The sequence below is a fragment of the Nothobranchius furzeri genome, chromosome 13, assembly GCF_043380555.1.
Source record: "Nothobranchius furzeri strain GRZ-AD chromosome 13, NfurGRZ-RIMD1, whole genome shotgun sequence".
Taxonomy (NCBI): domain Eukaryota; kingdom Metazoa; phylum Chordata; class Actinopteri; order Cyprinodontiformes; family Nothobranchiidae; genus Nothobranchius; species Nothobranchius furzeri.
Window position 1 is genome coordinate 42,790,124 of NC_091753.1, and position 26,342 is coordinate 42,816,465.

Here is a 26,342-nt window from a genome sequence, read left to right on the forward strand (position 1 = left end):
GTAAACTGAGTAAAGGATGATGCATTTCTCAGATATTGTAGAGGCTGCTTGCACGCTTCACAACATCTTATGGTCTTGTGAAAGAACTGGTCTGCAAAAGAATGAAAATTCAGCCAATTAACAAAGAAAATAAAAAATAAAAAATCTCCAGAAAGAAAGAAAATACCTAAAAATAAAAGCCTGCGTCTTTGGAAGCAAGAGGAATGGTTTTAAACTTCTGTGCTGTATTTCAACACGGACACAACCTCTAAGAGGAGATTGCACATGAGAGAAACAGCTCCTCCCACCTGTCCTAACATGGCAGTGATGAGGACAGGGCTGCAGGGCTTACTAATGTGTGTGAAATACTATCCCTGACATGAATGTTATTGACAAACCTGGCTGGACGTTTGGGGCAGTGAACTGTCAGTATATTTAATGCATATTCATCTCCTTTATCCCACTGGTCTTGCCAGAGCGCTGGAGCTGTGTCATCTTGCCACACTCCAGCTACCACCCAAATGTATAGTGACACTGATTATGCAAATCTGTATCTTGTTTTCCCCCAATACCTGCATTAGGAGCCTGCTTCATTATTGAAGTTGAGATACGGGCCTTTTAGAGAGGAGCCAAGTGGAAATCTGGGGAAATCTTTTTACACTTTTTCATGTCTGCTTTGCACAACAGTTGTCACATTAAGGGAGAATCAGATGAGAAACACCCTTTGATGTTTATGCATATTTTGTTAATCTTTGCAGGGTGTAAAAAGGATTAAAGAGTAAATAAAACTGTGGATTTTGGGCACATCTTGGTCACAGTTTTCTCTCTGCAGCTTTGTAAAAGTGCCCGTTTTAGTTTGTTTTTAAAGTGTGTGGGTGCACCGGAGTTGTTTTCTGAAATGAAGAAATTTGTGTCCTACTTTTTTATGTAAATGGATGATTAGTTCAAAACGTGGCAAATAAAAATAGGTCTGTCTGTTTTATTTTCTGCTATAATTTTATTTAGCATTTTAAATGTCTTCAAACTGAAAAACCATGTTTTGCTTATTGTTGAAAATGATCAGTCACTCTGAGTTTAAGATGTAGGCTGAATGTAAAATAGTCTCTTACCCCATCTCCCGCATTAGCTTCTGATGGAAAATAGACGAAAAACGCTCAGTTCAGCAAAAACCTGACAGATCTACATCATGCTGTTGCGTAACATTCATGTACTCGCCCATCTTGACTTACGATGGGGAAGGCTGTTGTTGGTTTAGCGTCCAGGAAACAGCAGAGAATATCTAGACTAGTAGATGCTAACCATTAGCATTAGCAATGGAGTGAGTGGTACAGTCACATTGCTATTAGTCAATCAGAGGAGAGATGTTAAAATATCAGGAATTAAGACTCAAAAACCATCTGAATCTACTCTCTCCTCTAGCTGACTTCTCTGTCCTACAAGAGGCGCACCGGAGCTTTCTTTCCTCAGGGAACGACTTACAAGGCCTTCATTCCTACTGTACTAGACTGCTCCAAATGAATTAAAAATATGAGAAAAGTTGATCTTTGAGAAGAGTTTATTGAATTCAGTGTTTTCACAAAAGCATCCACAACTATGGATATTGCTTTGAAAATAACTATTAGCAACAACCTTTATGCATGTTTTTAAAGAGCAAGTTTTCTGAGAAACTTAGTTTTTAAATACAATAAGTTGCTTAGAGTTTTACATCCTTGGCAGACATAAAAATAGTCTTTATGCCTTGCGTTTGCTACAGAAAGAAAATAGACAGGAAATCTCTGGTCTAAAAAGCACTTCAGCTCTGTCACATTGTAAAATAGCATTCATCGACTCACCCACCTTGGGTTGCAACAGGGAAAGCTGTTGTTGATTAATGGTGCTTACTCGCTAGCATCAGCTCCTCTCCGCCTGCACTGGGTTTGAGGTTTTCACATCTAGGTAGCCTTGGATTTTCTCGCGTGCAACTGGACGTCTTTTCAGCCCTCTTCTCCAGGAGGTCTGCCTAGAGCCGAACAGAACCAACACACACACACTGGTGACTGATTGGCTGGTTCAAAAGCATGTCTACCACGCTCCGATTGGCGGATAGAATCAGCACAAGGGGGCTTCCCACACGCGCAATTCGTTATTATTCTGGATGCTGTGGAGTTAACGAGGTACTTTTTCTCTGCATCACTGCTGTGAGGACACACACACACACACACACACACACACACACACACACACACACACACACACACACACACACACACACACACACACACACACACACACACACACACACACACACACACACACACACACACACACAGACACACACACACACACACACACACACACACACACACACACACACACACACACACACACACACACACACACACACACACACACACACACACACACACACACACACACACACAGACAGACAGACAGACAGACAGACAGACAGACAGACAGACAGACAGACAGACAGACAGACAGACAGACAGACAGACAGACAGACAGACAGACAGACAGACAGACAGACAGACAGACAGACAGACAGACAGACAGTGCTGCCAAACACGGCAAAGCAGGATGCAATAACAGAGTCTCCAAAAGCAAAATTGCTCAGGCCGCTTTTGTTTGATAATGGAGACACTACATACTTCTCTGTATTCTTTTGCCCTGCTCACGTGCTTGGAGATGTGTTCATGACATCACAAACCACAGACTGCCCATGTGCTCTATCACGTCCGTATTCCTAAGGCAGTATGGAACAAACACCTCCGAGCTGGGGCGGGCGGGTGAAGCGCTGTGTAGTGGAGCTGATGCTAGTGTGTAAGTGGCATTAGCTTCCAGCAAACAGCTGAGCACGTCTTGGCTAGTAGAAGCTAATCGTTGCCTTTCTCAATGCCACAACACAACAGAACTCTTTCAGGCTTGTGTTATTTATGGAGCTAAAACTTCAGCGCTGCAAAACAGTCAGTGGTAGAGTCACATTGCTGTTAGCTAATCAGAGGCGAGATGTTTACACATCGTAACCAGTAATGAGTAAGACTTCAAAACCTGCCATTTTTTACCCCGCCTTTCCTACTGCTAACTACTATTTCCTGAAACAGGAGTGCCAGAGCTATTTTTTTTCTCAGAAATTGACTCACAGGGCATTCATTTATATTAGAAGCTACAGCAAGTTTTCTGAAATGAGTAGATGAGAACTTTATATTGTAATTAATTAATTTGATCATTACTTCTATATATTTTAAAAGGTTTTGCATTAATGTCTTGAATAAACAAGATGGATTTATGGTTTGTACAAACATAAACACGACATACTAAAAGAGAGGGTATTCCATGGGCATAGGCGTCATTTTAACCGGGGACGGCGGGGACATGTCCCCGGCAAAATTTGTGATTGGCAGCTGCCCCCCCCCCCCCCACACACACACACACACACACTTTCAAAAACGCCTGCTGATGAGGATTTTTGTTTTACCAGCTCAGATCTTATACCAGGGGTCGGCAACCTATACCCATCAAAGAGCCATTATTACCCATTTCCCACGGTAATTTTGGACGGACCTTAATAAGCAGTGACTTAAGTGAAGCAGGCAGGTCGCGCTAGAAAATTTAGTTTAAAAAGACGTCATAAATGTGTTCCCCGTCCTTTTTATTTATAAAATATGAAGTAAAAACTCACAATTTAATTTTCATTCATTTGTCATTAATATTTAGTCTACAACCGTGCGTTAAGTGGACCATCTTCCAGTAAACGCAAAGCATCCAGTCCACCTCTCCAAATGCGTAAAATGTGCATCAGCCGCTAGTTAGGCGCGACGCGCGCACCATCAGCTGATCAGCCCAGACAAGAGCAGAGCAACTAGAGATAGAATAGAGGATAATTGTGTCTGGATGTGGATGGAGATTACATTTTACAGCAGCCTGATCATCATTTAAATACGTAACCCATCACCTGGCTTCTAGTCCATGCTATCAGCATTATTTTAATTGGTGTGTGTGTTTTCCACTTCAAACACTGGTCTAACCAACCAGACCAACGTGTCCAGTAACATATTAATGTTACAATTAAACAGTTTCACTTCATGTAGGCTAGGAACATTCCACCTGCCGTGGTCCGACCGCTTCTGCTCCACATAAACTTTGTGATCAAATCTCTCTAGACGTCATGCGTGTCCATATTAGAGACGTGAACAAGCGCTGTTCAGCCAAAGTTTCATAATCTCATAAAAAGAACATTTTTCCAAGTGACACATCCCTCAGAGAGACCGGGTTTCCAGACTGTTTCAGTGGGAGGAAATCTTATCGCATGCGCGTGGTTCTGCACTGCGCTGGAACCCCAGATCTTCAGCTCACTGTCCACCGTGGGCGCTCCGAGCCACGCTGAACAGTGTCCAGTATAAAGCTCTGATGTTCTGATGGGAATATTTTACCTCCGCGATGTGCGTTAACGATTAAAATGTCAGCTCATCCATGCGCATCAGTGTGCGTCTGGGTAATTCTTTCAAACCAAGCAACATCCTTGAGTTCATCTGTCAAAATAGTCAAATGGAAATATATGTAACCTGCCATTTAACTGTTTTGCCTTCCTGTGAAGATTGTTGCAACGAGAATTAAACTTGATTAACCCCAGAGCCGCGCAGAGAACCATGCAGTGCGCATGCGGGAAGATTCCTCCCACTGAAGCGAGTGTTTTCCAAACCCTGTCTCTCAGAGAGACTTGTCACTTAGAAAATGTTCCCTGATTATGAAACTTTGGCTGAATAGTGCTTGTTCCTGTCTCCAATGTGGCGACACATCCAGGAGCCATCTGAGGAGAATCCCAGAATCTCACATCCTCTTCAGCTCATAAAGTGCTGATATGATTACGCACAAGCGTGACCGGTCAACCACCGCAGACCGGGTTGGACCTGTTCAGGTTTACGCAGACAATCTTTACATTTAGAATTGGCATACAGGTGTAAAATTAATGCAGTAAAATATAAAGCATTTTATTTAAATATCCATTCATTATTTTACAAGCACAGAGAGCCGCATCAGATGGATGGAAGAGCCGCATGCGGCTCCAGAGCCGCGGATTGCCGACCCCTGTGCTAGCCTACTTTATTGTCCCCAGCAATTTTTAAACCCCACTCAAGTGTATGGTTATTGTCCCCAGCAATTTTTAAACCCCACTCAAGTGTATGGTTATTGTCCCCAGCAATTCTGAAAACAAATTGACGCCCTTGTCCATGGGGGCCCAGTGGGGTGGCCAGCTAATTTTCTAAGGTTTGCCTTGCCCCCTCCTGGCCACCCCGTGGGTGCACCACTGCCTTTTTAGCAAAAATAAACATAACTGCTAAAAAACATCATGGCGTCAGTCTGATGAACTTGAGAATGTCTTTAAACTTCATTTCTTTGGATGCAATCCACCATGTTGCCTTTGTCTGACTGTTTCCTTCCACTTACCTCACTGTTGTTGTCTGCCCTCTGTTACCACTTTTTATGTTTTCTCTTTACCTTCTCTGATTACTCAACCTTTTCACAGATTTAGCCCATATTGCCTGGGGTCAGCCATTGAATACAGTATATGCAGTGTCTGCTGATCGTCCAAATTGCCATGTGTGAAATCCATCCCACTTGCTCCTGAGGGAGTAGTCATATCACTCAAAATGAAACAGCCTCCCAAACCCTCCCCTTATTCTTCCACTCCACTGTTCTCCGCGGCCGCCTGGGACCGTGCAGTTGTGAGGCTTTAGAGTAGAAGCCTATTAGACAAATCTGAGGAGAATGCAGCAGAGGTGCTCTGATACCAGGTTGTCAGTGTGCTCCACAATCTCATATAAATATATCAGTCATGCTGGCTTGTGGGTCTCACTGAATTATATTAGTTTCCCATTTTGGTGAAAATGCAGCAAGAGGGGGTGTTCCATATGAGTGAAAATTGCATCAGGTTTAAAAAAGAATGCTTCGTTAGATTTATTAATAACATCTGTCGTTTTGTCTGTCGGTATGGTGGTAAAGCTCATTGGAAGTTGAATATGATTAGAAACTATGATGCTCCATTTGAGCAGCCTCAGATTATTAAATACCAGTTTCAGCCTAAACACTGATGTCACCTGTGCCTCTCATCAACTGTCAAAACATTTCCTGATTTTCCTCCCGTAGTGTTCTATAACCCGTCAAATCAAGGGAAGGAGAAAAGGAGGGATAATGGAGGGAAAGGAGCATGATGTTAAATTGGATTATGGCTATTATATTGGGGAGGTGTATCCCCCTGCAGCTGGCTGGGCAGCGCATGCGCCTGTGTCTTCTAATGAGCCTGCATTCAGGGACCTGTGTGGAAACAAAAGGCTGTGCTTGTCGACCATACCAGATCCCTTCACCCACCCTCTTCCTGCTCCCCCAGTAGCGAGCGTGACAGACCAAGAGCAGAGTGCCGGTCCCTTCCTGGTGGTGTGATTAGATTGGGGCCGAAGTCTCCAGCTGGCAGGCCTGTCTGTGACTGGAGGCGGCCGTCCCCAGCGCTTGTCACTGCCTGACACCTCTGACAGGCAGGGGACAGCTTCAGCAGACAGGTTCATTAAATGGCATTTTTTACAGCTGGGCCTCTAAAAATGAGGGCTGGGCTTTGTCAAATCCCTAAGTCTACAGGGGCCCCCACGTGTTAGTTTAGACCAAAGCTTTGTTGTTATGACATTTTTTTTTATCTGGGCAGTTCAGAAAAAAAGCTTTTTCTTCTCCTCTTTAGCCTCTCTTTTGTTGACAGCTAGCCCTTTGGCCTGTACTTTGTCACAACAGCAAGCTGTTTGGATAAGCTGCATGAAAAATCGCCAGTGCCAACATGCTATTCTGATAATCAATCCATTGCTGTAATGTTGCAAAAGCTTTAGGAGATACCTCACGTCTAAAGATTCTGCAAAGGCCGCCTGGAAAAATCTGAACATTTTCATTTTCCTCTGGGTTATTTTAGGTTTTATTGAAGGAAATGACCAAAAATGAGGGATGAAGAAGCTGCAGTAAAATTGGAAAGTAAAACAATAATAGAGACAGCTAATTATAAACAGACTCTGGATGTTGGACAGCTTGCTTCACTCCTGATGAAGAAAATTGTTGTGGCCTTCAAATGATTGCACATCTGTTTGCCTTCAGCAGTGCGTTCAGAACATCTGGCTACAGAGGGACCAGAAATAGTACTGCCCTTTTAGAGATTTGCTGCTGACCCTCAGCAACACGCCTGCAGCTCTGAAGTCATCCCTTCATCTCACCTCACCTCTCCTCAAGCCTTCCCACTCTCTGCCTGCTTCCTCCTCTGTGCTGTGCTGTCTCTATGACAACTGTTTGGGGGAGGAGGGGCTGCAGAGGTGTCAAGTGGGGGCATTACAAGCAGAAGAGAACCAAAGATGCTGTGCTGCACATCCTGCATCTCCACCTAATCCAATTTTAATTGAGCTCCAGAGATTTTGGCTGTGGCGCGGAGGTCGGACATGAGCTATTCCACGGAGAAATTAAGGTGGCCCAGCTCGTGCTGCACTCTTCCAGCCTGTCACTATTTTAAATGAGCATTAGCATCAGACCTAACCCAGCACGCCATCTTGGTTTGCCCCTTTTCCTCCTGGCCCAGTTCACTTCACTCTCACTCACACACACACACACACACACACACACACACACACACACACACACACACACACACACACACACACACACACAGATGTGCTGTAGAGCCTAACGCCTTTATAGTTATATTTTATGTTTATTCTCTTTCATATTTTATGTGTGTTTATAACCTCGGGAGTTGATGACGTTCCTCCATAGCTCATGCTGTTGGACAAAATTGTTCAGTGAGATGAAAGGAAAGGGAGAAAGTGTGTGTGTGTGTGTGTGTGTGTGTGTGTGTGTGTGTGTGTGTGTGTGTGTGTGTGTGTGTGTGTGTGTGTGTGTGTGTGTGTGTGTGTGTGTGTGTGTGTGTAGGGGGGTGGGGGTGGGGTCATTCTCACCTGTCAGAACAATTGTCTTGAGCTTCTGCAAGTGGACCTTTTGTCTTGGCGGTGCTGCATGCACTAATGAGTCTTTGTCTACTTTTTTGACATGATTTTTGTTTATTGATGGTTAATGTGTCCCTGGCCCAGAGGGCTTTTTTCTTTGACTCTTTTCTTTAGTCGTGGTTAACATTTTAGATGAGATTAAAAAAAAAGTGAGAGAGAATCTGTTGACAGCTTTGTGTTTTGATGAAACATGCTTTGAGATGTGTTGTCTGGACTTTTTTGTTGCATGTTGAAATAAGAAACGAGTGGACCAGCAGTGCTAAGGTTTCTCAGCTACCCTGGGTTTACTAAGAACAAGCTGTTATTGTTTGATGACAGCAGCCTTCACGTGTAGTTAAAGCCATACTATGCAACTTTTTCATATTTTAAAATCAGTTTCTTTAGCCAGTATGTGCTTAAAACAAACCTTTACAGGATTGATGAAGTCACTCAGACCCCCACCGTCCTCTGTGGCCAGAATATCACACTTGCAACTCACGAGTACCGGGTCACCACCTATGTGCTGCAGTCTACTTCCAGCATGTTTTAGATCGTGAACACAGATGTTTTGTTTGATCTAGAGACAAATTACACCTCTAGAAATGAATGAAGGCTGAGGAGACATTTCAGCAGTTAGATTAATGTGACAAAAGCACAGCGAGGAGATGAGTTTCACTTTTACTCTGACCACAGATAATAACGGACAGTAGGGTGTGCAAAAGACAAGCAAAACTGCTTAATATCTCTTTTAAAATCTTTTAGGGGCCTAATGAGTAGAAATAGATCAAAGTTTCATTTCCTAAATTACAAATAAAAGTGAAAAATCTTCTATGAAACATAAAATATCTGCTTAACAACATAATTGCTCCTCCAAACTTGTTTTACTCTTGATTTATTTTACTTGGAAGTCGCTTTGGACAAAAGCGTCTGCTAAATACATAAACATAAACGTAAACATATTTTACTTATTCAGGTAGAAAAACCATTAACGCGTTTCTTTTGTGCCTGGATGACTACAGGGATGTGGTGCATTTGTACTCGTTGTTCATTAGGTGTTCTGTAGATGTTTTTGTATAAACTGTTGCAAAACATAGATCAGAGGATCTTTCATGGCTATACTATCAAAGAGTCTGAGTACCCGGCCCAGAGGGTTACCGGGGTCCCACCCTGGAGCCAGGCCTGGGGTTGGGGCCTGTGAGCGAGCGCCTGGTGGCCGGACTTTTGCTCATGGGGCCTGGCCGGGCCCAGCCCGAACTGGATACATGGGCTCATCCAACTGTGGACCCACCACCCGCAGGCGGAACATGAAGGGTCTGATGCAGTGTGGATCGGGGGGCAGACCAAGGTGGGAGCCTTGGCGGTCCGATCCCTGGACAAGGAAACTGGTTTTTGGGACATGGAACGTCACCTCACTGGTGGGGAAGGAGCAGGAGCTTGTGGCAGAGGTTGAGCAATACCGGCTAGATATAGTCGGACTCACCTCAACACATAGCATTGGTTCTGGAACCCAAGTCCTTGAGAGGGGTTGGACACTCTTCTTTGCTGGAGTTGCTCCAGGTGAGAGACGGAGGGCTGGGGTTGGCTTTTTGTTATCCCTCAAGACTCTGCCTGTGTGTTGGGGTTTACCCCGGGGGACGAGAGGGTAGCTTCCCTGCGTCTTCGGGTCGGGGAATGGGTTCTGACTGTTGTTTGTGCTTATGGGCCAAATATCAGTTCAGATTACCCACCCTTTTTGGAGTCCCTAGGACGAGTGCTAGATAGTGCTCCATCAGGGGACTCCATTGTCCTGCTGGGGGACTTCAATGCTCACGTGGGCAATGACAGCATGACCTGGAGGGGTGGGATTGGGAGGAACGGCCCGCCTGATCTGAACTCGAGTGGTGTTCCGTTATTGGACTTCTGTGCAAGCCGCAGTTTGGCCATAACGAACACCATGTTCGAACATAAGTATGCCCATCGGTACACTTGGTACCAGGGCAGCCTAGGTCGCAGGTTGATGATAGACTTTGTAGTCGTATCATCTGACCTGCGGCCGTATGTTTTGGACACTTGAGTGAAGAGAGGAGCGAAGCTGTCAACTGATCACCACCTGGTGGTGAGTTGGCTCAGATGGCAGGGGGAGATGCCGCGTAGACCCGGCAGACCAAAACGCATAGCGAGGGTCTACTGGGAATGCCTGGCAGAAGAACCTGTCAAGATGGTCTTCAACTCCCACCTCCGGCAGAGCTTTGACCGCGTCCCGAGAGCAGTGAGGGACATTGACTCCGAGTGGTCCTTGTTCCACTCTGAGATTGTTGAGGCAGCTGTTGCTAGCTGTGGTCGCAAGGTGGCCGGTGCCAGTTGTGGTGGCAACCCCCGTACCCGCTGGTGGACACCAGAGGTTCGGGGAGCTGTCAGGCTGAAGAAGGAGGCCTACAGGGCGTGGGTCTCCAGAGGCAGCAGACAGGTACAGGATAGCCAAGCGGGATGCAGCAGTGGCAGTTGCCGAGGCAAAATCTCAGGTGTGGGAGGAGGTTGGGGATGCCATGGAGAAAGACTATCGATCTGCTCCAAAGAGGTTCTGGCAAACTGTCTGGCGCCTCAGGAGAGGAAGGCAGCAACTCGCTCACACTGTTTACAGTGGGGATGGGGAGCTGCTGATGTCAACTGGGGCTATAGTCGGATGGTGGAAGGAATACTTTGAGGGGCTCCTCAATCCCACCTATGCGCATTCCGAGGAGGAACCAGAGTCAGGAGACCTGGGGATGGACTGACCAATCTCTGGGGAAGAAGTTGCTGAGGTAGTCAAACATTGCGGCGGTGACCCGGGGGCGGATGATATTCGCCCTGGGTATCTCAAGGCTATGGATGTTGTAGGGCTGTCGTGGTTGACACGTCTCTGCAACATTGCATGGTCATCAGGGGCAGTTCCTGTGGAGTGGCAGACCGGGGTGGTGGTCCCCATCTTTAAGAAGGGTGACCTGAGAGTGTGTTCCAACTATAGGGGAATCACACTCCTCAGCCTCCCTGGAAAGGTCTACTCCAAGGTACTGGAGAGGAGGGTCCGATCGATAGTTGAATCTCAGATTGAGGAGGAGCAATGTGGTTTTTGTCCTGGCCGTGGAACTGTGGACCAGTTCTATACCCTTGCAAGGGTGATGGAGGGGGCATGGGAGTTTGCCCAACCAATCCACATGTGTTTTGTGGATTTGGATAAGGCTTATGACCGTGTTCCCAGGGGCACCCTGTGGGGGATGCTCCAGGAGTATGGGGTGGGTGGCTTTCTGTTAAGGGCCACTCAGTCCCTTTACCAGAGGAGCGTGAGTTTGTTCCACATAGCCGGTAGTAAGTTGGACCTGTTCCCGGTGAGGGTTGGACTCCACCAGGGCTGCCCTTTGTCACCGGTTCTGTTCATTACCTTTATGGACAGAATTTCTAGGCGCAGCCATGGTGTGGAGTGTGTCGAGTTTGGTGGCAGGAGAATCTCGTCTCTGCTTTTTGCAGATGATGTGGTCCTCCTAGCTTCATCCAGGTCTGACCTTCAGCTCTTGCTGGGTAGGTTCACGGCCGAGTGTGAAGCGGCTGGGATGAGGATCAGCACCTCCAAATCTGAGACCATGGCTCTCGACCAGAAAAGGGTGGCTTGCCAACTCCGGGTCGGGAGAGAGGCCCTACCTCAAGTGGAGGAGTTTTAGTATCTCTGGGTCTTGTTCACGAGTGAGGGTAGGAGGGATTGGGAGATCGACAGGCGGATTGGTTCAGCGTCTGCAGTGATGCGGATGCTGAGCCGATCTGTCGGGGTGAAGAGGGAGCTGAGCCAGAAAGCCAGGCTCTCGATTTACCGGTCGATCTACGTCCCAATCCTTACCTATGGTCATGAGCTTTAGGTAATGACCGAAAGAATGAGATCGCGGATACAAGCGGCCGAAATGAGTTTCCTCGGTAGGGTGACCGGGCTCAGCCTTAGAAATAGGGTGAGGAGCTCAGACATTCGGGAGGGACTCAGAGTAGAACCGCTGCTCCTCCGGATCGAAAGGAGTCAGTTGAGGTGGTTTGGGCATCTGGTCAGGATGCCTCCTGGATGCCTCCCTGGGGAGGTGTTTCGGGCATGTCCTGCCGGGAGGAGGCCCCCGAGTCGACCCAGGACACGTTGGAGAGGTTACATCTCCAATCTGGTCCGGGAATGCCTTCGAGTCCTGCCGGAGGAGCTGGTGGAGGTGGCTGGGGAGAGGACGGTCTGGAGCTCCCTAGATGAGATGCTGCCCCCGTGACCCGGACCAGGATAAGAGGAGGAAGACGACGACGGCAAAACAAATATCACACTTTTGCAGCTATAAGTTAATTTTACAAAGTCAGAAGAACTAATCAGTATTTAGCTTTGCCAGAATTTATTTAAACCATCTGTTATTAAATCTTTATTTACCAAAGGCAACTTCTCTCCTCTGTTGTGTCTTCCAGGTCTTGGCGTACACCGAGGGTTTACATGGGAAGTGGATGTTCAGTGAGATCCGAGCCGTCTTCTCCAGACGTTACCTTCTGCAAAACACTGCATTGGAAGTTTTCATGGCTAACAGGAGTAAGTAAAGTAACAGTAAAAACATTTCAGCATTTTTTATTCTTATTTTTACAATTAAGTCTAATCTTTCACCGCCTGCAGCATCAGTCATGTTCAACTTTCCTGACCAGGCCACAGTCAAGAAAGTGGTCTATTGTCTCCCTCGAGTCGGAGTTGGCACCAGCTATGGACTTCCTCAGGCCAGGTGGGTCAACAGATTCCCAGAAAAAATGTGAATATTACTGGATGTTTGTTCATTTCCGATTTCCTTCTGGCCGTAGTTGTCTCCTCTGTGCTGTGGTGCATGTGTTCAGCCTTGAACAGCAGAGTTTATTTGGGATCCCTTTGCTCTGGCCATTGAAATGAATGTGCACTGACCCTGACTGAACTGACCTAATTCTCTGACAGAAGACTCTATACAGCAGGACTGCGGCCGGGCCAGTGACCACAGGGAAAATAAACAGATTCCCTTCAGACTCCCAAAGTTCTAACAGGCTTTTTATTTACTACAGAGAAGCAGACGGTCTCACGCTGAGTGGTTCTGATGCAAACTCGCGTTTAATGAGTTTGTATTAACTTCAACTTGAATTTAAAACTGTGCAACTTTAAACGTGATATTTACTGATATAACTGTCAAGGTGTAACTAATCAGTGAAATTGGAGTGTGTCCAATACACCTTTTTCTTTTTGATATTTTTCAACATCTTAAAACAATTTAACAAGCTGACAACAGGTTGTCATTGTAAATGATTTTGAGTCAGGGTGTGGATTGACAGGAATCTGGCGATGTGATATATGTATCACGATACAGGGAAGACAACACGATATTTTGCAATACAAAAAGACAGACGATATTTGTATTAAGACTGAATTTAAACCGCAACCTCAGGCCAGATGCTTTTAAGAAACATTCACTGTTATTATGAGATTGTGTTCTGTCAGAATGAAGGCGTAAAAATTTGCTGCCACCTAGCAGTCGGAGGTTGAATTGCACAACACAAAAGAAATACAATAAATGTTTGCATGTCTAATCTCAATGAAACATTTGGCACATTGCTTTGAAATATTGTTTCAGAACCATAACACAACACATCACAATATTTCAGCGTATCAATTTTTTCATACACCCCTAGTTTTGAGTGTATCTACCTTGAAAAATAAAGGTTAATATTAACAGTAATTTCACTTTAACACCAGTTTTGTTCATTCTGTTTTCTTGTTGACATATTTTTCAGACGTATCTCTCTGGCAACCTCTCGACAGCTTTTCAAATCATCCAACATGACCCAACGCTGGCAGAGGAGAGAAATCTCCAACTTTGAGTACCTCATGTTTCTCAACACAATCTCAGGTAGTGATTTCCTGCTCTGCAGCTAACTGAATCTAAAGTGAAACATTGTATTTGAAGCTTGGAAAAAGCGGCAGGTATGGAAATAATTATTTTTTTATTTATTTTATTTTTTTACAGCCATCAGTTAAACTAATAGATTTTGATTTGTTTTCGTTCCTCATCCAGGTAAAATTTGCAAACTTTAAAGTTATTATCTATTATCTGTGGGGGTTTTTTCCCCCCTCACACATAGTCACCTAATTTTAATGTAAGCGACCAGGATCAATAAACTTTGTGTCAGTGGTGCTGAAAGCATTCTAAAAGTGGGCTCAGGTACGTCGTATTTGTTTATGAATCCACTCTAGCCCTAGGCGCTACTCAGCATGCTAAACTTCACAGTTCATGAGAGTGTGCTTGTTTGAAGCAAAAAGCAGGCAGAGGATTTTGCCAGATAATTAGTGTCTGGCTCTGTGAAAGTGTACAAAGTGTCTGCAGAGTTGAAAGGTTCTGTTGTCAACTCTCTGATCTGAACTGCAACTAACAGGGAAGGCAAGAACGACTCCACACTATACTCCGCACAGCGAGGTGTCATCCCCTCTATCGCTGCATATTCATGCATATTTATATTTAGCTTGTGCTGGAGTTTGATACATTATTGTGAGCTAATTAGATGTAAGGCAGACAGAAAAACAAGCCCAAAATTCATTTAAAAATCCCTGGTAATGACCTGAGCTGCCAGGGATGTCAGAATAGTGTGAGAGGTAGACAGGCGGGGGGGGGGGTTGAAGTGCTGAGGAGAAGCGTGAAAGTGAAGTCTCCTTCTAATTAAACACTATTCCACCTTTATTAACATCCTGCCACCCTAACTCGGGCTTCAGCTCCATAGGTCTAACCACACCAATGCCATCCTCCTTGCTCAGCTTGTTGTGTGTACTATTAACCCTGATAATTATGCTCTCCAGCTTTGCTCAAACCCTCTTAGCGCTCTGCAGAAGCCTTTTTATCAGCTAACCTGCCACACTTTTTGAAAAAGTAACATTTAGATTTTCACATCACTCTGCTGCATGAGCACACCTGACAATTTGCCCATGGGGTTTTCCCCCAAACGGTTCTGTTGCTACTGTAGAACACATTGAAGGAGGGATTCATTGAGAAATGAGTAATATTTGTAATTTTTTTAAATGCGATCAGTCACTCTTGAGTTTCAGCTGCAGGCTGAACATGGTCAATTTCTTCTGCCCCTATTTCCTCCATTAGCTTCCAAAAGAAAATAGACTGGGAAACGGGTGGGTCAGAAAAATCTATGGACTCACCAACTTTGGCTTGCAACTACGGAAGGCTGTTTATTATTATGCTGCGAGTACAGAGCCGAGCACGTCAAGGCTATTGAATGTATCCGTTAGCATTAGTTGTGTTATTTGTGTTGATAAAACATCAACGTTGCATATTTTACCTAAGAAGGAATAACGAACAATGGCAGCAGAAGAGTTATGTTGCTGTTAGCCAATCAGAGGCAAGACATTCGCACATCATGCATATCAATGAGCAAGACTCCTGGAGTTTTCCGTCACTTCTCCAACAAACTTCTACCCTCTGGCACAGGAGCGCCAGAAAATTACTCACAAGACATTCATTCATACTAGACACCACAGCAGATTTATAGAAATAATGAGTGAACTAATGTTTTTGGATTTTTCTTCCAACAAGCAGGATCTCTTCATTTGTTGTAAAGTCTTTCTGAAGATCTTTTCAATGCCTATCGTTGGACTTTGAGTGTTTTTACGTTGATTTTCTTCCCAGTACCAGACAGTTGCAGCATAATGAACAGTTTTTCTATAAAAAAGGACAAAAAATGAAAAGAAACAAAGCTCCAGGCCTAGAAAAATGGATATCTAAAGCAGATCTGAAAGCAGTGTTTCTAAGAAAGAAAGAGAATAAGTATATCAAAGGCCTGAAACAGGATCTGAGAGATTCAGCATCCTTCATTTGATCATACCCTGCCAATAGGTGGGTGCTAAAATACTTTTTTTGTGTCAAACTGTCTCTTTTTTGGTTGTTTTCATAGATTTAAAATTAACAGTCGGCAGACAAAAGAACCAAAGAGTTGATACATTTCGGCTCGACATTTAGTACTTTCTAAAATAAGTTTAGGCGGGTTCTGCAAGTCGAGGTTTAGAGATGTAATTCAGTCAGAGTTAAAATTCATTCAAATATATATAGAAATGTGCACATATATCTGGAGTGCATCAAAAGTTTATTTTTTTAAATCTCAATCCAATATCCAAACCATTTAAGCAATAATGCATGAATAAAATGAAATAAATCAATAAATATCCCCAAGTTGTAGTCATTGATTGGCTGACAAAAGCTGAACCTTGATTTTTATTGAAGACATGAGTTCGTGTTGACATAAAGGAAACAAGATAGCCAGCCTTCAAGGGAAAGCTTTGAAAGTCTTGGGTACTTTTATATAAAGATTACATAAAAAAGTGAAAAGAGCAGTTGGCTAAGAAAGTTTCGATTTTGAATATTGACTTTTTAGCTTTTTTCACTAAAACATATGAAAACTAATATAAGCAATAGTTTGACACATTTTAATTGCTGAGTTGCAGGTTTGTGTTTGTGCTGTTTGAATTTTTTATAGAAAAAAAGTGTTGTTACCTTGTAATGACCAGTTTGAGCCTGTCTTCTGCTACAAGCAGAAACTCTTACAAAACCCATCCAGAGCTGCTCTGTCTCAGGCGATGGACAGTGCCGTTTCCTTGACCTCGTTCTAGCACGGTCAGGTCAGGAAAGGTTTTTGGACGAGAGTAAATGGACTCTTTGATTTTCCTTTTGATGTTTTGCTCTTTTAAAACATATTCTGAACAAAAGGGAATAAGCCAATCAAAGGTTCATAACGGCAGCAACATCAAAAACATGTATTAAATGACTATAATTACATTCCCTCAGCTTGGAGACAGGCCTCCTTTCACTTGGACTCAGCAGCACGTGTCAGGGGACACACACAAAACATTCTCACATTCTCCACTGGAAGTGTGTATATTCCCCGGGCAGACTGTTTAAGAAAGTCTGTGTTGTTGAGGGTTCAGAGATCAGGGCTTGTTGGAATGCTGCGTACTGATCCCCTAAAGTAACCAAAGCTTGCCCTGCTGTCAACCCCTTTGGTTCTTTTCCAATCCTTCATCACTCACAGATTTCTGTCTGCTCTGTGTTTCTAGGGAGGACATATAATGACCTGAACCAGTACCCGGTCTTTCCCTGGGTCATCACCAACTATGACTCTGAGGAACTGGACCTGACCCTGCCAGGGAACTTCAGAGATCTCTCAAAGGTACGGAGGCCTCTTGCAACTCAGTGTGATGTGGAGAAAAGAGGCGAGTAGGAGGCGAGAGGGTATTTTTTTATTGGGTAAATTGTAAAGTTTATTTCAAAAGAATTGCATGGAGTCTGATTTTAGATGATCTTTCAGAGTTTTTGGCATTCATGCAGAAATGCACAACAAACGTGCTGAGCGTCTCATTCACCAACAAGAAGATCTGCATCACAAGGGATGATGTGAAAATAAGTTGAGGGAACTTCATACTTACAACAGATTCCAAATTTTTGTTCCATCGTTTTCTTCATGTCCTTTTTCACAACCCTATTGCTGTCTCAGTTAGAGGTGGGAAAAATGATCGATTCTAAGATGCATCGCGATTCAGCCGTGCATGATTCCGCATCGATGCAGCAACGTGACATAATGAGATTTTCTCCCTATGTCTATGTGTCTATGCGAGGACAATAAAGTTTTGAGGTTTTACAATTACTTCTGGGGGCAGAGTTGCAATGACATGCGCACTGCGTTGCCCTAGCGCCAATTTAAAACAGAAAAGGCGGACAGGGATACAGGGCCAACATTACCAGTAATCAAAGATGTACCCATTACATTTAAATCGGATGTCTGGGCTAATTTCGGTTTTGGGATCCTGGATGTGAAAGAATCACTTAACACAGTATTTGTTTACTATTTTTAAGTTCAGTAATATTCTATCTTAAAGCTGCTTTACCGAAAACATTATTTCTTATATTATTTAAGTAATTATAGGCAGCACACTTTAAACATTATTGCTCACTATAGTGAACAGATGAATGTTCTGTTTTTCAGGGATTTCGAAATCAAAAAGAAATTGGAAACTATTCTACTGCTTTTATTAAGTAATGAAAATTTTGTGTGAAGAATCGTGATGCATTTCAGACTCAAATCGAATCGTTTGGCAGATAATCTGAATCGGATCGAATCGTGAGGCAGGTAGAGATGCACACCACTAGTCTCAGTAGAACTTTCTGTAACATTTTACCGGCCTGTAGCGTGGAAATGTTCATATGTGGTTTTTCAGTGCAAAGAAAACTGACAGTAAATTATTCTGGTGTAAAATTTAAAGATTTCAGTATGTCTATGTTTGCTTAATGAGATAATTCAGCAGGTATTGTCATTTTAAACAAATACCACGTTGTTTTAATTTATTTCTTCTGCCAGTCAACATATTTTTGTTCTTGATTTTCTAATTTGCTAACAAAAGATGGACAAAAAACAAAAATCATCATGTGAAATATTCAGAATAATAACCAAGAATTATTTGAAACAAACAAAAAAACAATTATTTGTTGAATTGAAGGAGAAACAAAAGTTTGTTTTACAAAGGAAATAAAAAAGCTATTGAATCATAACTGGTACCATTTTCACAAACGTGCATTTCGAAATAAAAATTGGCTCCTAAATTACTTTTCTTTCAAATATAAATTAATTTTAAATTGTTTTATTTTCTAAATATCACCATCTAGCTGCAAAGGAAACACATTTAACCTGAGGTATGAAGACATTCACTGAAGAGGAAGAGTCAGCAGATGACTAGCTCTAACCGTGGCCTGGTTTGCTGGTCTTCCCCCCCGCCCGCCATCTCTCGCTCCTGCACACTGCTGCTCATTGACCTGAAAACCGTCACATTCCTGTCTGAGCTCTTTCACTCATTTTATCGTAGCCTCATTCCCTCTTGTTCCGCTTAAAGCGCTGCCATTGTGACTCAGAGCCCTGCTTTGCTAGCTAACTTCTCAGCAGTTACATTTGCAGCTTTTCAAGATGCGTTCTTACTGATGTGTGTCGTGCTTTATGGAGGGAAAAAAGGTGAACCTTTGGCACTTTCCATTTCACCAAATCTATAACATCTCCAGGTTCACAGCGTTGTGGTGATCTTGCTGTGGTCATCTCAGCAATTATCAGCTTCACCTGGCCTGTAAGAGCTGCTCGGTGTGTGTGTGTGTGTGTGTGTGTGTGTGTGTGTGTGTGTGTGTGTGTGTGTGTGTGTGTGTGTGTGTGTGTGTGTGTGTGTTTTGATGGTGGCTGATCTGAGCTGCAGCCACATTCAACCCTTCTGCCCTAGGGAGACAGTTATGTATTGTAATGTATTCCAGTGACATCCTTGCATGCTGTTTACAGGGTTGAGCTGCCTTCATTAGCATGAGTTCACAGCCTGTGTCTCCTGACAGTTGTCCTTGGAACCCCAGGGCTTATTTGTCCAAAAGTTCATCGTTTGTATAGCAGAGAGGGGACAGAGGCCTATGCATGTCCTTCTTGCTTGGTCTCCCCTTTTGTTCCGTTATAGACTAGAGTTAGCGTAGCCTCTGGAGACATGTTTGTTGTTTAGACTTTATGCTCTGCTTTTACCGGTCCGGTACACTTATGTTTCATGGAAGTTGTGAAATATTCCTCTGTTATTAGCCCAAATACAAGTATTTACTGTAGGGTCATTAAGTTTGAACACACTTCCCAAAGCATTAACCCTGCTGTTTTATGGAATGAAAAACCATGACTTATAAAGTTCCTGTGCCATTGTTGGTTACACGCCTTGTGGTGGAAGAAGATGGATGGCTTCCTGCTGTTTCTGGGGCCAAAGGTGGTGAAGAACTGTACTGATTGCTTTTGATATGGGATTTTTACCATTATCCGATATATTATTCTACATTCTAACTCTTAATTTCTGATACTGATAGAAACTATTACTGATACAAGCAGCCCCCCCCCCCCCCCCCATCAAATATTGAAAAACTAAATAATTTTAGATAACTAACATCACATATTTCCTATCTTTCATACTTAAACTTTAAACATCATGTGTGTAAAATGTTGTGTCAAATAAACAAAAGTATCTCAAAAACTAAACCTCAGATCTGACATATTTTGATATTTTGCAAGAGAGCACAAGTAGCTAAAGAATTTGATGTAGTGTTGGGCAAGTTACTTTGAAAAAGTTACTTGATATAGTTACTAATGTCACAATCTGCTCCTGCCTCCCTGACTGTGTCTCTCCCCTGCCCTTTATTAGTCCCTATTGGTTTCACCTGCCCCTTGTTTACCTGCCCAGGTGTTCCTGATTTTCCCCTGTGTATTTATACCTCCCTTCTTGTATCAGTCTTTGTTCGGATCGTTGTTTGTTGTCAGCGTTGTTTTGTTCTGTCGTTCCCGCTCTACCATTAAAACCATTTTTATTTCATCCGTGCCTGCATTTTTGCCTCCAGTCAGCTCCTCCACACATGGTCCGCCACCATCCACACCCTCAACGTGACAACTAATTACTTCTTCAGACAAGTAACTGAGTTGGCAACGGCGTTACAATATCATGAAAGTAACGAATTAGCAGGAAAAGTAACTATAGTGTTGTTTAATAAAAAATATGCATCAAAATTTGGTCCCCCTCTTAAAGAGAAAATTTGTAGTTTTAACCGTTAATCTCTGGAAATATCCATCAAAATGTTGAAAAGGAATAAAAAGATGTCCAGATGTTGAAAAATCTTGTTTCCTTCTAGCTGGCTCTGGGTCCTGCACCTGTCATTGATGTCACACTAGATGATTGGCTGGACATACGACTTACGGAAGTTGTATCTTTTGAACAGAAGCTACATTACGGTGTTCAAAAACATTGAGGCAGTAACAAACACCATTTTCATAACAACACTGCTAAACTCTTTCCAAAACATATGTGAAAGAACAGAATCGAAAAAGAGCTGCAATATGTTTTGGCCAAGTGGTGTTGCCGTAGTATGATGATGTCATTGGCAGGCACAGGGCCCCGAGCAGATCCGCAAACTGCAGCACCAGAAAACTAGCATCGGCATTGCGTTCTCTTGATGGAATTCACTGAAGGACCATCAAAATCTGAGAAGTCACGCCAAGGGTTCATGCTTTCTGCTCGACGGGTCACATTTACAGTAATGTGCCTATAAACTGGCAACAGTCAGCGATATGGTGGAAAGCTACCCTGAAATGTATGTGCTGTCCCTTAGTGCCAGGAAACTACAAATTACATTTACTATAAATGCCTATAATATTGAAATATAAACTTCTAAAAAACTTAAATGACCAAAATGTGTGTCCAAACATTTATCATAAAATTGAATAATTGAAATAAATGGAACTGCAAACATTTTTACAATAATAAACAATCTAAACTATTCAAATATCACTGTGTGATATGAAACAAGGCCACAATTGAATTAATTTTATAATTGCAAATGAAACTTTTTCTAAATTTTCAACAGTCGAACAAGAGTAGATCTTCTCGAGCTTGCTTCATGAGATTTAAAAGCTCACAACTGATGTGGAAAAGCGCTGGGAGGAGCAGCTTAAAACATTTTAATGTCCACTGAACAGAAGGACCAAGTTGTGCAAAATAATTGTGAGCAAGTACTTAAGAAGTGTTTAATAATGGCTAAAATGAGCTAATGTGCCCTTTAATCAGTTGATGGTTGTTAGCGACTGTCTGGATTGACACGTTGTTAAACAGAAGCCTCAGAACCGTTTCTGTACGATTCTAAAATCTCCCACAAGCATTGCACGCACTTTTCCTCCCACATATGACTCACACCTGAGATCTGCTTCTCAGTTATTTCTGATTGACAGTCACCTGATGGACAGCATTGTTGAAGCTGCTCGCGGTCTAATCTTCCAAATAATGTCCTCCCAAACTCGTACACACCTACAATTACCTGCTGGTTGGGCATCCAGTCAGGTGTAAACTATGTTACTGAACAGTGCACTACTTGGCCTCGAGGCCAGACTTATGCATATTTGGGTGTCAGATACGTTTATGCACTGAAGTGTTTCGTTAGATTCTAATGATTATTTATTTGATGGAATGACAAGTCTACGATAGATGGATGGAAGTTTCCTCATAGCTGTTAAATGATGCGGTTTAAATCCATTTAATTGCAAAAATAAACCCAAATGAGCTGACGTGTTGACAAAATACTGCTTTCCACACTGATTACAGTTTGTTAAAATGAATTTAAAGAAACCAAAAATAATAGAATAGATTGATCTAAACCAATGTATTCAAGCTGAGATGCTGTAATGTTGATTCTGTATCCAGCTTTTATTGTGAATTTACATTTAAATGTGGTAAATTAGTGATGCAGGCTCAGAAAAAAGCTTTAAATCTGTTTTATAGTTGTTTTTTTCTTCTGCACACATGTCAGCACTGCAGAAAAAAGCTTGGCTGCTACAAAGCATCCTCTCAACACATTCCTTCCCATAATGGAGCCTCTTTTCATTCTCACTTCCACTCCAGTCAGGTTGTTTGGGAGCACATCTGCTTTATCTTGAGTTGGAGCAATGCGATTGCATTAGACTGGAGCTCCATGCAGCCCTCCTTTTGACAAGGCAAGCAAAAATGACTCTGACTTGTCCTGACAGAGTACCATAGCAACATACTGTAATGTAATTTCTTCTGAAATACAAAATGCAATATGCGTCTACTTGGGAGGTAGCTTGGCTATAACCAAACAATGGGAGACACTTTCTGCATACCCACTCACCCATAGCCACGCTCATTTCCTGCAGCTTTGGACAGCAACACCAGCAATGATCCTGATTGAATCTGAAGCCAATCTAAGCTTGATCATACTTTGTTTAGTTGTGTTGATGCGGTTCTGTGGGTCAGGTGTTGCACAGGAAATGAACTCGGAAAGGAGAAAGTGTGGAAGTGTCTGATGCAGTTGTTTTCATTGTCTTGTACCTGCTGTGATCAGTGTGATGCAGTGCAGGAAGAAGGGAAGGGGTGATTATTCTTTGTTACACTGGCAGTCAAAGCCTAATTTAAGCTCATCAACAGTTGGAGAGTATGACAGGACTAGAAGAACTAAATGTCCACTGAAGTGTTCGTTATTGCAGCATGAGTAGCTTTTTACTTCACATAAAATCAATCAAGCATCTTCTAACACTTTATTTCTTCGCAATAAAAAAGAAAAGTTTAAGAGACAGTTATTGGTCTAAAACAGCCGATGGGACACCTTTATGCTTCATACACCATATTAGGTTCTCATCTGACCAAGGCAGCACATTCAGGCTGCGTGAAGGTCTTTTATTTTATGCTTGAACTCTTCCTGGAACCAAAATGTTGGATCTTCATTGTGCAAAGCTTCCATGTTTGTGCAGTGCGCCGTCTTCTCAAGCACACCGGTATAGCTGTTTTCTCTCGAGACAAGTTCCTGCAGGAAACAATTTACTTTGTGTGTGTTAAGATTAGTAGTTTAGTGAAGTCATAATCATATTTAATGCAAAGAATTCTCTGCGCTTGTAACTATGAATAATTATACAAAAATAATGCTTAACAGCCGGTTTAAGTATTCAGAAGAACTTAATTTAAAACTAAATCAAAACCCAGTTTTAGCTCATGCTAAGTCTCGATTGAAGGATAATTTTAGCATATTTGTTGCTTTTTAAATTATCGTTTCTAATTGTTGTCTGTAGATCTGTTTTTGTTGCTAAAAGATCCACGTTTTTCAACAATCAGGTACAAAGTCTCCATAAAGGTAGACTAGGCAGTTTTAGCTTGCTTGTGTCTATTTAGTACAACCAAGATCAAAATATTTCTCCTTGCTGTGCATTTATATTTTTAACACCTTAATCTAACAGCTGAAATGTCTCACTATCCTTCATTAGTGTCTACAAGAGTAATTCATCACAAAATTAAATCAGCTGTGTTCATGATCTTAAACGTGCAGGGAATGTGCTGGAAGCAGACTGCAGCGTCAGGTATGTCAGCTCCGGACTGGCAACTCTGAAGTTGCAAGTGGAATATTCTGTCCACAGGGGATAATGAGGGCTGGGTGGCCTTTCATTATCTTGTAAAGAGTCCTTTTACCACATACTGGTTCAAGGAAATAATTTAAAAATATTAAAAAGAAGTATAGTGTATCTTTAAACAGGCAGTCTCAAGTGTGCGTGTGTGTGTTTATTAGCAGCTCATTTCCCAGATGGAAAAGCTCCGAGCGGGTGGGAGGTGTGTGTTGGCATGCTGTCTGTCACTGCCCTGGTGGCACCCTTTCTGTCCGCTAGGCAATCCCTCCTTTTGGCCCATTTTTCTAACAGGAAGTGCGCATGGAGTGAAACTTTGGTAGGGGGTGACTTGCTCTTTAAGGTGGCATCAATCTGTGCAGACTTACTCATTAAAGGGGGTAAACTGTTTAACAAAGCAGCCATATAATTGTGTTGTATTTAACCATTGTTTTCTTTCTGCCAACTACAAGTTTCTTGGGCAACAAAAATAGCATATTTTGTTCCACACGAGTCATACTTCTCATTATATTTCTGCTTACACAGCTGAACAACTTGGGAACACTGTGAGAACATTTAGCTTCATTCATGTGCAGCCAAACAGAAGAATTAATAGGAAATACCTTGTCAGTTAGATTGTGTTTGGATGCCTTCCCTGTAACTTGGCTCCTGATTGAGGTTTGTGGGTGGTTTTCTGGTCAGGTGACAGAGAATGTTTTTAGAAGTGAAGTAAAAACTTAATTTTTGCATGCTAAAACTACATTAGAATGTTTTTAGCGCTTAATATTATGCCAATCACATTTTCCTGCCCTTAGTTGTGTGTTGTACTGTTTTCAAAAGTTCAGTGACAAGAGAAACTGTAAAGCCAATTCTTTATTTGCACTCACAAAGGTTATTTACAGTTCTCCGCCTTAAGCAGAAGGTTACTTTAATACCACTGTGAGCCGCATTGGTCAAACTAGCAGAGGTCTGACAGCGTGTGGGACGTCTTGTGGCTTGCACCCCAATCCATCTGGGCCAAGACGTCACAGGCAAGGCTATTACCACCCCATAAATCTATGTAGATCTCAATAAACTTCTCTTTCAGTCTATTCGCTTGTGCTAACACTGATGTGGAATGCCATTAAATGTAGGAAAAGATCCCGAAAACCACTCCCTCTTTCTTTTAACTTTGAGCGTGAGGAATGTGCACCGTTTCACACACAGGGACAACTGTAATCTTTAAATGGACGGACCCCCCCCCCCCCCCCCCCCCGCCCATTTTATTTGGCTGAAGATTAGCTGTGTAGTTTTAATGATGCTAGAAAAACTGCCTCATTTGCAGACATCAATATCAGGTCATTTGCAGCTGACGGATTTTATTTTTATTTCTTCTGACCCTCATGTTGCAGTTTTCAGGTAAAAGCTGCCAGTGATTACGTTATTTTATGTTCCTGATTCAGTAAGACTGAGTATATTAATATTGATTGCCAATATGCCTCTGGGGCTCTTTAATAGGATGGCGTGATTGAAAATGCAGAAAGAGACATTTTTTTCACCACATAACATTTGTTTAATGATTGTAATTTTGTTGCATTAGAAACACATGAAAATTAAGCAGCTGCCAAAGGGCAAAAGCCCAGTGATGGTGTCAGGGCAACACTGATGTTATTGCTTAGGCTGCGGTTAAATCATAGCTGCTGTTAGCCAAGGTTCTGTCTGAGATTTAAATAATTGGTTGGATAGCAAATAAATATAGAAGAAATAATCTTTTTTTAATATTATTTTTGTGATTAAATTCTGTATTTACCAGAATATCAGATTGATACTAATAGAAACATGAACTTTATATAATTATTTCACAACTTTTTTGATTTTACAAAAATCTTAAAATGGCAAAAGTTCAGAATGAAGTGGTTCTTATATGGTGGGAATCTGTGGTGAAATGTTGGTCTACTCATGCTCACAAGAATTCTAGTCTTGTATTCACATTTTAAAACATTTTCTTGTCAACCCTCAGTAGCCCAGAAGCTCTCTGAGCATAACCAGAAGTAGGAGTGCAGGTTAATTGTTTAGTTTGCGGCTTGTTTGGGTATAAACCAGTCAGGGTTAATCTTAGTGGATTACAATCAACATTGAGCAGGGTGCACCACCCTCCTCACCTTTGCCTTTACAACTTAGCTGGAAGTCTGTGTAGCAGGACCTTTTTAACGTTCAGGGGGAAAATGTGATCTGACAGAAAAATTTACGTCTTTTTTTAACTTTTCAACAACCCCTGCTGGACTCGCTACATGTAAACTCAGTAAAGCTCTCAAGTTCTGTAATATCAAGCATCTTAGTTATAAATAAATTCCAACCATCCATTTGTTTTTGGCCACTAATCCGGGGTCGAGTTGTGGGGGCAGTAGCCTAAGCATGGAAACCCTG

The 26,342-nt window shown here is 42.5% G+C and overlaps 1 protein-coding gene across 6 annotated transcripts in view; it reads left to right on the forward strand.

The window, feature by feature from the left end:
• nbeab (neurobeachin b) overlaps positions 1-26,342 on the forward strand; it is a 279,564-nt gene that overhangs the window by 219,143 nt on the left and 34,079 nt on the right. For all 6 annotated transcript variants that reach the window (XM_015951379.3, XM_015951381.3, XM_015951380.3 and 3 more), the window contains 4 exons: positions 12,420-12,537; positions 12,619-12,721; positions 13,752-13,867; positions 17,068-17,180. In XM_015951379.3, the coding sequence (XP_015806865.2) occupies positions 12,420-12,537; positions 12,619-12,721; positions 13,752-13,867; positions 17,068-17,180 (450 nt within the window). The remainder of the gene's footprint in view (positions 1-12,419; positions 12,538-12,618; positions 12,722-13,751; positions 13,868-17,067; positions 17,181-26,342) is intronic.